At 38.3% G+C, this 14,059-nt stretch overlaps 1 protein-coding gene across 14 annotated transcripts in view; it reads right to left on the bottom strand.

Moving 5' to 3' along the window:
* The window catches only part of DOCK10 (dedicator of cytokinesis 10), a 260,880-nt gene that overhangs the window by 16,836 nt on the left and 229,985 nt on the right, over positions 1–14,059 (bottom strand). For 8 of the 14 annotated variants that reach the window (XM_041766384.1, XM_041766383.1, XM_041766392.1 and 5 more), the window contains exons 42-51: positions 12,310–12,447; positions 11,455–11,637; positions 10,793–10,903; positions 8,636–8,851; positions 6,777–6,834; positions 6,351–6,449; positions 3,651–3,757; positions 2,132–2,254; positions 1,881–1,994; positions 155–160 (exon numbers count right to left, since the gene is read on the bottom strand). In XM_041766384.1, coding sequence (XP_041622318.1) covers positions 155–160; positions 1,881–1,994; positions 2,132–2,254; positions 3,651–3,757; positions 6,351–6,449; positions 6,777–6,834; positions 8,636–8,851; positions 10,793–10,903; positions 11,455–11,637; positions 12,310–12,447 — 1,155 coding nt within the window. The remainder of the gene's footprint in view (positions 1–154; positions 161–1,880; positions 1,995–2,131; positions 2,255–3,650; positions 3,758–6,350; positions 6,450–6,776; positions 6,835–8,635; positions 8,852–10,792; positions 10,904–11,454; positions 11,638–12,309; positions 12,448–14,059) is intronic. The other 6 variants (XM_041766388.1, XM_041766380.1, XM_041766382.1 and 3 more) reach the window with 3 other exon arrangements.

Raw genomic sequence — 14,059 nt, 5'->3', positions numbered from 1 at the left:
AATGAATGGAAGCTGGATTATCTCACCTTTGTACCAAATGTTGAGTTGCACAAAAAAAGTTAACGTTCAGTTAAAACCATACGGAGGGAAGTGTGAGAATTATTAGAGCATGCAAATGGAGAGAGAGAGAGAGAGAGAGAGAGAGATAACTTACCACAGCCTGGAACCATCAAGACCAAAAGAAGAAAAGAGTAAACATGCGCATTAAAACCTGGTAGGAAAGCAGCAGGGTTTGTTTCTACCTGTTTAGCATCCCTGTATCAGATATGGGCAGGAGAAACCGTCAGGTAGGCAATCTCGTTTTCAAGACCAGACCATCATGGCAGCTTATTACTTCTGAATTGGAAGAATTGTCTGAAGGACTGTAGCTTTGAAACTTGGTTAGCTGAGGACACATCCTGTATGTCACTCCTCTGCTCCTCAGTTAGCCCACAGCTACTCCCTGAAAACCCTGGCCTTTCCCCTGTAATCTCTCAATGCCCACAATCCCTTTCCAGTGGGGTGTTTTGCCATTTGTCTTGCTATTGTTTCACCATGGTCAAAAATTGCTTAATTTCTTCACAATGTTCAAGATAGCATCCCTTATCTGTCTTCTTCTCCCCTGTGGAGACTTCCACATTTTCTCCCCGCAACGTACACCATCACTTCAAATAGTTTGGATTCTTTTCCTGGGACCCTACACATGTCGACATTTAGGTCTCTACCTGTGGACCATTTCCACCAGCTTTGTCTCTCTCTGCAATCCTGATGATGCTGGGCAGGGAGGAAAATCTGAGTTGGATAATTTAGAGCAAGTGGCTAATGGGTGACACTTCCCTTTCTAGGCAGAGAGGAGCTTATCTTTATTAATTCAGAAGTTAGTTTTTCAGCTGCCTTTGGGGATTCGGGGGAAATGGATGTTCTTCAAGGGACTTTAATAGGAAACAGTCTAGAATGACCATACTGGATTTGACTTGTTCAGCCACAGACTTCAAAGAATCTGAGGAGGAAAAGAATCTGTTGGCAACACTGCCTTATGTGGGGGGGGGGGGGGGGAGGGAACGAAGGGAAATGAAAGGGCAGAGTCATTCCAACTCTGAAAATAAAAGAATGGAATGTTCTCCCACACAAGTCAGAGTCCGAGGTATGCCCGCTGCAATATAATGGTGTCATAAGCCTTCTTGAAAAGAAGTGGGATGGTGCCTGGGTTTGCTCCACTTAAAGCTCTGCTCAGAGACATTCACAATTAATATAGATTATGTTCACTTAATTTTCCAGCTAATGGTATGGCTCACTAATATTATTCATCTGGTTCGCTGCTAAAGTTTCAGGAAGCTGGGAAAGATAACTCAACAGTTATATTGACCTACAATACGTGGGGAGGGGGGGATAACACATGGTGTTCTTCCTGGAATCAGTGGTAGTCTAGAAGGAGAAGGAAAGAAAATGCGTGATTGTAAAAGACTCATGGCTTTGACATGGTGGAGGCCTTAGAAATTCTTTATTTCCCAGGATGCTATGGATTTCATTTCTCAAAACCTGTTCAATTTCATTTCATCTTAACATATGATGGGAAAAGTATAATCAGATATTTTAGGTTAAATGGAAGGAAGAGGATGCTGAAAAAGAAATGCTCTCTTTTTCTAAAGAGTTAGAAAGCACTGGTTTAACTTGATCTGTATTAAGACCCATGGATTTCTCTGCCCATCTGTTCCATTCACTACATTCCCGTGGACAAACACACAACCCTCACATCCAGAAAAAAACTCTCCAATATACCCAGACACACCCACGTCCTCTCAATCCCGTGGCAGATGGAGTTGGATGTCTTATAGAGAACGAAAGACAAAGTTTCCTTGTTTCACAGAATTTAGAGGCCAGGTTGCTTCTGGTGAACTTACCTGCCCATAAAATGCTACACGATAGTAGCGACCAAACAGCCGCTTTTCGGAGTTCACCACCTCTGCAACTTTGAGGTATGATCGATGAATGTCGTAGTAGAGCTCTGATAATTTCTGAAACCATAAATCAAAGGGTTTCATGAAGGTGATGCTGACATAAAAAACAGGGCATTTCCACTCTAAAAAATTGTAAGTAATTCATCCACTTAAAGCAGGCTGTTTTAACCAACGTCTGGCTTCAGAAAACATACCTTGAAGTCTCTCTGCTTCTCAAAGACAGCAATGATGGGTTTGTTGACATCAGCGATGAGTTCGTATCGCTCAGACTTCCAAAGAAACTCCACACACATGTAGAGTTGCTCTACCAGGATATTCTGCAATTGCCCAATTCAAGATGAGATTTTACATGATTGTGTAAACAGGGTGTATACACATTGTGATTCAGATTACTAGGTCCTCTAAGGACCTTATTTTCTCATTTGGCACCTTTAGGTCCCATCAATGCCAAGATCCAGTACAGAAGTCTGGAGAGCTTTCATATATGTCCCATCCATCTGCATTCCCACCATGGTCACTTAAAAAGTTGCTCTCATTGCCTAGATTTATAGTGGTTGGGTCTTAGACTGGCTCCTCTCCACCCTGAGAAAAGTTTGTCCTTAAGATTCTAAACTCTTTGAAAATCAGGATTATGTCTTATTTATTGTTGTCTCCACCCTTAATTCAATGTCTCACATATACTAATGGTTTAATATTCAGCTGTGGGTGCCTGGGTGGCTCAGTCGGTTAAGTGTCTATCTTTGGCTCAGGTCATGATCTCTCTGGAGTCCTGCACTGGGCTCTCCTCAGCGGGGAGCCTGCTTCTCCCTCACCCTCAGCAACTCCCTGTTGCTTGTCCTCTCTTTCTCACTCTTTCTCTCTCAAATAAAGAAATAAAATCTAAAAAAAAAAAAAAAAGGAAATAAAATCTATAAAAATAAATATTCAGCTGAATCAAATTATATACTCAATAAAGCAAGTGGATAACACTGTTGGAATCCTTTCAGCATTGTCTTTGAGGAAAAGGTTCTTAGAATTTGAAATAGTTAACATAAATATGTAGTTGTATTACTGTTTATTTGCAAGGTATACTAAATTAAAATAAAAGCATATACAAAATTTAATTAAAATCTGCCCCCAAACTAGTTTTCTGTATCCTTTTTTAAAATCTATATAACACTGAGATTTAAACAATTAGCTTATGGAATACTTTTACTTGATGAGGGAGCTCTGTTTGCTTTATCAGAATTGTTGCTATATAATTGCCAGTAGAAAGCTTCTTTTGATTAATGAAAAATAACCATGGTTTGCAAATCAAAAGGTTTTCTGCAGAAACCAGTGAGCCTTTCTGTTCAAGTGTATTTGTAAACAAATTTTCTAATGCGTTAAAAAAAAGTGACCAGCTCAGAAAAATTTCAGATCCCTCAGGACATTTACCAAAGGACTAGGGACTTCACATCTTATAGAGGAGCAGACATTATAAATTTGGGTCCATCCTAGAGAAGTAAAGTTTAGTTTAAATATTCATTGAAAATTATGCTTTACCTATCAGTGGAATCTGATACCTGTTAATCTCAGCTTAATGCTGGCCTGCTTTATACTTAACCTAAGTCCTATTATACAGTAACTTTATTTGATTTCTGAATAAGATTTTCTTTTCCATATTCATCTCAATGTAACAGTTCAATGCATCTTTTTACTCGTTTACTGTACACTAGATCATATTGATCTAACCTCATTGTATGGTGTGTCTTGCATTCCCGAATCTTCTTTCATTGCTCCTTCTTCTTTAATATTTGGTGTAATGCTCAGAAAAGCTGGCCAGCCCATAGAGAACATGCCTTGAGAGGACCAAGCAAAATGCGACATTATTATTTGACTCAAATCCTGTTTGCAATAAATAATGCCTTTCTTCATGATGTTACAAGTGGTAGCACAATAAAACTCACAGGGTCAAGGAGATGGATAGATTAAGACTCTTGATAAATAGTCTCTCCCGGGGCAACCAATGATCCTATTTTATAAATTTGTACCATTTTTCAGGTGACACATTTTCTTTTAGGAGCTGGCTTGGAATTATGGACAGAATACAGAATTTGTAGATAGACATGGTTCCAGGCTTCTAGTTTAGCTAGACTCTGAGCCTGCTTCTCCCATTTGTTAAACTGAAGATGTTAATATCTATCTCAAAGGATGGTTGAAGGGATTCAAAACATTAATATTTGAGAAAACACTTGGCATGGTCAATGCATTATGGAAACAATGCTCATTACTTGCTAATTATCACTCTTTTGCATTATCTGGAAACTCTCTTAAATTTTCTTAGCACCATGGCTACCAAGATAAAAAGAAAAGATCTAGTTCTACAGATAATATAGAAAGACAGTTGAGCATGGGCAATGTCCCCAGAGGAGGGATTGGAACTGAATGGTGGGGAATTGAGTAGTTAGGAGCGAGCACAGCTTGGAGTGACAGACCAGTCCTTGAACTTTGGCCCCATCACGAGCTAACCATGCACCCTGGCTCAGGTTGTATAACTTCTCTTGTTTTTTTCACTTGAAAACAGGAGGCAATAATAGCACCTGACTCAGAGACTCATTACTGGAAACTAACTGAGATACCACCAGTGTAGAGCCAAGTGTGAGGCCTTACATGGAGCAAGTGTTTTAAAAACTGTAGTTAATACTTCTGTGAGATGTTTCCATTTTAAATAATTGGCTCATTAGCTATGAAACTAAATGATCACTCCCCAAACATGCTAGAAGTTATAATTAGAATAATTGTTGCAATCTAATCCTCGCATTTAAAATTCTACTTTCCTACTTTTTAAGATAATAATGTTCCTTCTGTAATTAAACATGTATTAAAATCTATGACAACTGATTAGCAGGGATATAGCAGAGAAAGTCATGATACATTTTTTTTGCAGGATGACGATCATTATTACAGTGATACTTTCTGGAAGTGCTTATATTGCCTATGTTCTTATTATGTGCACATTATAGTTAAGGGATGTTTTCTCCCTCTGACTTAGAAACGTCATAATATAAAAGTATATTAAGGACTTCAGGTATATGCCAATGGATATATCTATCTATCTATCTATGCTAATGCATCATAAAAAAAAATCACCTTCCTTAGAGCTTACTAAACAAATATATTGGTATGTTATAGTCCAATGTCATCTTAGATGTTGAAGTGAGTATTTAACATTTTTTTAATATTAAAGTTTCACGCAATATTTTGGAATAGAAGTTTCCACAACTTCTCAAACTGACACCTAGTTTTATCAGGTTTATTCATTTTTTTGGTTAGGATTTGTAAGTCTTTATGGAATTTTATGGTAACTGATGATGACACACAATAGGGAAGAAGGGTATGTTAGACAAAACAGTAATGATTTTGATGACTTGCATATAAAAATGAAGCTAAATCGTTAAGTGTGGAATTGTTAAGCAGGAAGATCCCTGATTTTTAGGATGGACATGAGCCATGAAGCCAGATCTGGTCTCCTCCTCAAACAAGTGACCTCATTGTCTCATTGTTCACTTTGGTCATTTGGTTCAAATGTCTTATCCACTGAGATTCTTTAGAAAATATATGCATAGTTAAAAGAATAAGGGATTAACTTTGTTTCCAAAATATTGTAACTGAAGTCCATTTACTTTTTGTTCAGTTATTTTTATCTTAATATCTAAAGATTCATTTTTGTTTTTCATACACTGAATTTTCCACTGTAGTTTGAAAGTGAAGAGAGTGTTAGGAAACAGATTGCAGGCCATAAACTTTGGGTTTGAACAAACTTTTGGGAGAGAAAACAGATTAAGTGGATTAACCATGTTACCAAATTTTTTTACAAAGAGTAATTCTTTAGTTATTGTTACAAATTTTTTCATCAGACTTTAAAGATGAAATATTCTTAATTAAAGGACATCAATACTGTGAATTATTATGTGTTCTAAGTTGTCCAACTCAGTTTATACTTTTAAAAAGGAAATGGAACATGTTGATTATATAGAGTCTTGCATATATATTTTTGGCGTTTCTTGTTTTGAATGAGTCGTCTTATTACATTTTACAATTCAAATGGATTTCTCTTGCAATTTTAAATAATTTCAGAATAAAATCCCAAGGGCAAACGAGTATGTAGACTGGTAACAAAAATGGCCATGACTCATAATCCTAAATCTTGGATAAGATGAGATTCTATTTGCGGAGAGTTTTTCAGTTCTAAACTTCATGAATTCAGGTAGATTTCGGAATGGTAGGAGCTTCAAGCTTTTACTGTGGGAGGTATGAAGGTCTGAGATAGTTTTTGCTTCTAAGGATACACTTAAGAGTTTCATCCAAGTAAACTTTAAGCAGCAACGTGATTTCCTCTGCACTGTTCCCATGGGGATAAACGAGTTTATGCGGGAGAGTTAGATCACTCACTTCCTCCACCAGGAGCTGTTAGTAATGGGTAGCTATCACAGGGGTGGATATCCTCCGGGAGCAGGGATGGTGTGCATATCTTTTCCATTTTCCAGTAACCTATGGTAGTGCAAGATGAGGTTAGGACATTGCTGCATGATGATGTTAATAAAAGCTTATGAGACTCTAAATGGTTAACCAATGAAACATTCTCATTTTGAACTAAGAGGCTGACCAGTTAGCCTTTTTGTACATAAAACAAACATTGATAATGGCACGAGAGAACTAAAATGTGAAGTACAGGATAACTAGAAATATCTGTGAAAATTAATGTTACTTAATAAAACATAATTGAGATTAATACTACCTAAAATTAATATGTTAATTTTAATTTATGTTTAAACATGTCAACTTCTCGAATTTTCTCCCTGTCCATGGACGTCTTACCCTTTCTTTTCAGGTATTCTGCAATGAGGGCAGCGATGTGGATGTAGCACATTGCAGCCTGTAATAAGAAAGAAAACAGTTTTAGAGGAAAGCACAGCATAGATTTTACTATTTGCCTAATTGGACGAATCTTCCAAGGTGAGCTGATATTCCATTCGGTGAGAATATGCGGAGGCACCTTTTAATGAAAGAATCAAAAACAAGAATTGATTTGCTTTCCAAAAAGTTCCCAATCAAGAATAAAATGCCTCTTTGAGGACTTTTGTTTGTCTGGATGTAGTCTTCACCTGAGCTGACCTGAAGAATTTTTCCATAGAATTAGCTTTCTTCCTTTTTTTTAAAAAAAGATTTTTATTTATTTATTCATGAGAGACACGGAGAGAGGCAGAGACACAGGCAGAAGGAGAAGCAGGCTCCCCGATGTGGGACTTGATCCCAGGACCCCAGGATCACAAACTGAGCTAAGGGTAGATGCTCAACGACTGAGCCACCCAGGTGCCCCCCCTTCCTTCCTTAATATCTAACGTATATATTTTTTAAATCCACTCTCTTTTCTTGTTAGAACCACAAGCTAGAGCATCAGGATGGAAATTGGGAGTAAAATTAAGCTACCTTCTTACCTTTTCTACTTCCAGCAATGGCCCACCTTGGAAAATCTACTTCCTTTAAGATGGTCACCTCGACAAGGTGGTACTTGATTAAACCGTGCAGCCTTATGTTCCATGAGTGCTCCTGCCAACCTGGTGATATGGTGATTTTACTGTCCTCTAATGTCTCCTGAAAAGCTTTGAACATTGCTGACCACATACATTGCTGACTTGCTGAGGGGTCCACAGGACTTCAGCTTTTTCCTTCTAAGTTTTATGGAGGGATTTCTCCATTCTCTGGACAGTCCAAGGGAACTGGAATTTCTCATTCTTGTCCCATCAAATTGCCTCCAACTGTGGTTTCTGATTGGCTCTATTTCTATCCCAGGACCCCTCATATACATTTAGAACAACTTCAGGTGTTAGGACTATCCCAGATAAATTAATCTCTTCCCCAAAGGGGCATATCTCTGAGAATAAGACAAATTTTTCCATTTGGTATCTGGAAACCACTTGGGGTCTGTGAAACCGCTGCATAAAAATCCAGCCAGTGTTTAAATTGACATTAAAGAGTTGGTTATTGGGCAGCCCCGGTGGCCCAGCAGTTTAGCGCTGCCTTTAGCCCAGGGTGTGATCCTGGGGACCTGGGATCGAGTCCCGCGTCGGGCTCCCTGCATGGAGCCTGCTTCTCCCTCTCCCTCTGCCTGTGTCTCTGCCTCTCTCTGTGTGTGTTTCTCATGAATAAATAAATAAAATCTTTTTAAAAAAAGAGTTGGCTATTGGTTTATAACCTTCCCATAGTGCACTCTCCTCACATGGCTTGTGGGAGTGTTAATATTCCCATCACCAGTTCAGACTAGCTGCAAATGAGGACAGATTACCCCAGCCGGAGATTACTCACCATGGTGGCAAGCTTCCCTATCCAACTCTAATTACAGGGAAGACATTTTAAAACACAGAACATTAACTTATATAATTCAATTTCCAGACACCCTTACAACCATCTTCCCTTAGTCTTAGGCTTTTAACATTCGGTTCTGCATTGCATATCCTACAATTACAGCTGATACCAACAACTCTGGCCTTTAGTTGGTACCATTTACATGGAGTCAGGCATTCTTGAGCCCTACGTGCAAATTTAATGCCCATAATATATAATTGGGTCACATCTAGACGAGTGGAAAAATATGGTAATCTACTGTAAATGAAAATCCCATCATTCTGATGAAGAGGACAATGCCAGTGGAGAAGGACTGAGTCTTTGCTAATTACCTCGGATAAGTCTCCGTTTCTCGCGTGAATCTTGGCCATGCTTTCCAACCATGTCCTCCGCAGCTCAGGGGTGCTTGCATAGGAGTTTGCCAGACTGTACTGGAGATCCACCAGCATCTCGGGGTCCTTCTCGTGTTCCTTCATCTGTGCTGTTGCCATCAAAACAGTCCTTATACGTTTCGTCAGATCTTTCACCTCTGCTGGGAAGTTGCTGTTCTTTGGAAAACAGAGAGCCTGGATCATTATCTGTTCTAATTCCTCAAGTAGGTCACTTCAAAGTTATGCTATTAGCTATGGCTTGGCATCACAGTTTGGTGCATTCTCTATATTGTTCATAAACATGTACTTTCTTTATATATGCATTCCATGTACTATGATTGCGGCTGTACACATCTGACATAAGAACTGTGGTAGACTCCATCTTATCTGCTCATCTAGCTTCTTCTAGTAACAGCATCCTGATTGTTCTTTGAGGAGCTCTCCTCTCTGACTATGGTTCATGGGATTTGAAAGCATCTACTTCATTCATAGGCACCAGTGGGTAGCCCCCCAAACTGGCCTGGCCACTCATATTCTTTAATCCCTCAAGCCAGTGATCAGGTCATATGATATAAGGTTTAGACCAAGAGATTCAGTTCTGGGAATTTGATTGGCACTATAGAATGAGGTGCTTTTTTTTCCCTTTCTTTAAAGATTTTATTTATTTATTTGAGAGAGAAAGGGAGAGAGAGACAGCATGAGCTGGGGGAGGGGGAGAGGGGCATAAGAAGAGGGAGAAGCAGAGTCCCTGCTGAGCATGTAGCCACATGTGGAGGTCAATCCCAGGACCATAACCTGAACTAAAGGCAGACACTTAGCTGACTCTGACACCTAGGGTGTCCTGAGGTGCTTTTTCCACCTATAGGATACTCCAGTGTCCTCAGAATTTCTAAGAGAGTAAGCTCACGGGGAGAGCCTATTTGTAAATGAAGCAAACAAGGAGGAAAATTGAACTGAGACAGAGAGGCAAAAATTGAAGCAGTAGGGGAAGGGGATCTGAAAACATGATTATTTTTTAATTAAATACAAAACTTTCTTATTAAATTGTTTTTTCCCTTTTACACAGAAGTAATTGACATATACTACTGTACGAGTTTAAGGCATGGCAGTTTGATTTATATATATTGTGAAATGAGTACCACAATAGATTCAGCTAAGTGCCATCTTCTTATATAGGTGCAAAACAAAGGACAGAAAGAAAAAAAAGGAAAAAAGGAAAAAAAAATCCCCTTATGATGACAACTCATAGATTTTCTCTCTTCACAACTAACTTTTCTATATAGCATAGAGCAGTGTTAGCTGTAATCATCATGTTGTACCTGACATCCCTAGTACTTATCTTACAATGAGAAGTTGGTAGCTTTTGACCACCACTACCCACCCCCTGCCTCTGATAACCACAATGCGGATTTTTTCCCCATGGTTTTCAGTTCTTTTGTCAAGATCACACATATAAGTGAGATCATACAGTATTTATCTTTCTTTGATTTCTTTTACCTAGCATAATGCCCTCAATGTCTATCTATGTTGTCACACATGGTAGGATTGCCTCAGTTTTTAAAGCTGAATGCTATGCCATTGAACATATAAACCACAACTGCTTTATCCATTCATTCACTGATGGACAGTTAGCTTGTTTCTATGCCTTGGCTATTGAAAATAATGCTATTTTTGAATATGGCAGCGCAGCTATCTTTTTGAATCAATGTGGAAACATTTTAATCCCTGGGTTCAACCATGACTGATGCCAGCCCTTATCCCTAGATTTTTCAGTACTAAGACTAAAGGAGAAGTCTTCAGAAATGTCTAGAAGAGAGATTCAATAAATTTGACCAAGAACAAGATTATGAGAGGATCACTGTATTTCTGGATGTTTGTGGTTAGTTTTCTTGTTATATCTCATTCAATCACACACCTTGCAAATTCCACTTAACAGATGACAGACGGACACTGTTACAGCTGATTGTCAATTCAAACAAGCAAACTCAATGTAAGTACTCAGTTTAAGTCTCAATAAACAAAATACAGAAATTGTATTTTTTATGATTTTGATATTTCACAAAATATTTCAGTTTCATTTATTCTTGTCTTTGAAAATATCCATAAAGCATTTCTTACTTTCATCTGCTTGTCTCCATTAGCAAAATTATTGGTAATTGCAAGGGAATGTTGAAACCGAGAGCCTCCAATCCCGGCATCTGCTATTAACTGACTTACAGCCTTGATGAGCTAGAAGAGAAAAGAACAATGAAACTTCAAAAGTGGTAACTCAGAAATAGTAATTTTAAAGAAATCCATTGGACTGGATGAACGTATCATTGATTGCTCCCTGTGAGTCCAAAGAATAGCATCTTTATGCATTAAATTTTTAGAAGGCCATGTCATCTAGGGTGTTTCCTATAATTTTAAATATTTATATAAGAAGGAATTATAGAAGGAGGAATCTTGCGATGCCTTAAAGAAAGACATTTCTGAATGCAGAATCTGGTGGGGTTTGGCATCCTAGAGATAGCTATGGTTTCCTGAGTCGTGTATTCTAGTTGATTCTGTTGCCTGGAAGAAGAAGAGAAAAGTCCAAGTGGAATTATGGGTTTTGCTGATTTCTGCCCAGCTACCCTCTTTCTCTGAGCAAGAGCTGAGTGTGCAGAGAGTCTTGAAGGAGGGCTCCTCTACTGGTAGAGGAGCTGGTAGCTTTTGCCCTGGGGCCAGCAGGCTTCTATCAGTGCTGGAACAGATAAGTGGTTTTCACCACAGCATTAATGAAAATTGGCAGCACTTACTTGTAAGTGGGATCGGACAATTGACTTCTGTTTGTTAAATTCAAAATTCTTCCTCATGAAAAAGTACAGAAGTGCTGATGCTTCGGTCTGCGTTGACCGTGACCTGTGGTTACAGCATTTCAGGACTTCATAGCAGAATGATCCACACAGGTCGGCAGGCCCCTGAAAGAATGCTGAAGGAAACTATGGAAATAGAAGGACTGGTTAAAGGTGGACATGCCTTCATTTTACTCTGTGTATGCCGAATTTTATAATTCCTTAGAACAAAATCCACCTTTTTTTTTTTAAATCTAGTCTTTTTCTTCTATCTGCAAGTGGAAGGATAGAATTGTATTTATTTAAGTCTATAGTAATATTTCTCTTTTTTCCTAGAAATAATCATTCTCTACATGATAAGTTTCCCATGTATCAATAACCAATGACAACCAGAACCAGGGACTGAGAACCAGGGACTGAGAGCTTTGAAATGCTTTCTATTCACCCAACATCGTCAAACCAGAGGGATCCTCAAAGGTGGTAGCTCTGTCTACTTAATGTGGCAACTTTACTTGACATGAATGGACATCACAGTTGATGATGTGCTTTTTACCTTTCTGCCACAAATACTGAAAACCAAAAAAAAAAAAAAAAGGCTAGATGTTAATTTTATTCCATTTTGATATCCCAGCAGATTGGCTGTCAAGGCTGTGAACTTATTTTCAGACCATGAATCAAATGGCTTATTAAAACCCCAAAATAGTCTTATAAAACCAAATAAAGCAAAATAGAAGAAAACAAGTCCTCTTCCTCCACAGGATTATTATGTGTTTATCATCATCCTTCCCAAGCTTTAATTGGAGCCAGGAAAATGCTTACCTTGCATACAAACAGTCTTAAGGAGGCAAACACATGCTTCAGTGCTGTGGCTGACTGGTTGACTTGGAAAAAGAGCATGTAGGTATCAAACACCCTCTTCATCATTGAGTTTTGACATTCAGATTGTTGGAGTTGTCTCTAGAAATTTAACACAGAAGTTAATTAGGATGAGTTAAGGGACAACAGTATTCTTTCAAAAGATATTAGTTGTGAACCTTCTATGTGGTAGGCATAAGTCTGGGTGCTGCAAATAGGTTTGAGTAAGAAAATAAGGTCTATGTTCCCAGTGAAACTTACAAAGCAGTAATTGAAAAAAAAATTACTAAGTAAGAAAACAGAGCACAATGATAGGATATAATAAAAAATAATTGCTTTGGGCATAGGATTATGCTAGATAGGGTGGTTAGTCAAGATGTCTTTAATGGATCAACTGACATGTGAGCTGAAGGAATTGGCCATGGGTAGATCTGAAGGGTCTGAGAGAGAAACAGCTAGTATCAGGAATATGAATTGGGAAGAAGCTTGTGAGTTCAGATTGAAAAAAGGAGCAGAGCAGCCTGAGCATGGGGTAGGAGAGAGGAAGAAGATGAAGTTATAGAGAGGCAATTCCCCAGGCATTGGTAGGGCCTTTAGGATGTCTGAGATTTGGTTGACATTTTCACTGAGCAATAAAGAATTAAAATATGGTTTTTGCTTTTTCTATCACCATGCTGACATTTCACCTGAAAGCGGGCTTCCTTGGCATGATCATTGTGTTTGGCATCGATTTTATTCAATGGATCCAACTGTTCCTACTTCAACCCCGAACATCTATGAGCTCATTAGATTAAGCTAATACTTTAAGTATCTCTACTGAGGTATAATTGATATGTAATTTCTATAGTTCACATTTATAAAATTTTATATAAGTGGCATCATACAGTAAATACTCTTTTTGCTTGGCTTCTTTCACTAAGCATGACTGAGCAGTATTCTATTGTATGGATATACCACCATTTAAGAATCTATTCACCTGTTGACATACATTTGAGTTGTTTTCAGTATTTATTAAAAATAAGGCTTCTACGAATATTTGTGTACACAGTTCTGTAGGACCAGATGCTTTTACTTTTCCTAGGTAAATTCTTAGTATTGGAATGGCTGGTCACGTGATAGACATTTAACTTTTTAGACTTCCATACTGTTTTCCAGAGTGTTTACATTCCCACCATCAGTGGATGAGAGTTTCAGTTTTTCCATACCCTTGCCAAAACTTGGTATGGTCAGTCTTTTTAATTCTAGTCATTCTAATAGTCTGTAATGGTGTTACTTCACCAAAGTTATGCAGATGACAATAAGCACACGAAAAGATGCTCAGCATTATTAAGTCTGTTGGATCTAGCTGTTATTTGTCTCTCCCCTTGAGATTGAAAAAGTAAAGTCCCACTCTCCCTCAGTCCCACTCTTGCCTGAGAGGGAAGCAGGAGGAATAAGGAAGAATGTTTATTATTTGATGATAGTGAAATACATATGTAGCTATATCATTTGAGTAGGTAGTCAACTTGTGATAAAATTCTAAGTCTCATCTTTAAAATTTTTTCCACTCACACTTAGGATGCTTTGTGTAAAGTTAATTGATTTCATAGAATATTTTATTATTTTTTAAGGATTTATTTATTCATGAGAGAGAGAGAGAGAGGCAGAGACACAGGCAGAGGGAGAAGCAGACTTACCACAAGGAGCCTGATGCGGGACTCAATCGCAGACCCCA

The sequence above is a fragment of the Vulpes lagopus genome, chromosome 8 (assembly GCF_018345385.1).
Source record: "Vulpes lagopus strain Blue_001 chromosome 8, ASM1834538v1, whole genome shotgun sequence".
Lineage (NCBI taxonomy): Eukaryota > Metazoa > Chordata > Mammalia > Carnivora > Canidae > Vulpes > Vulpes lagopus.
This window is presented reverse-complemented; position numbering and strand designations above follow the sequence as displayed.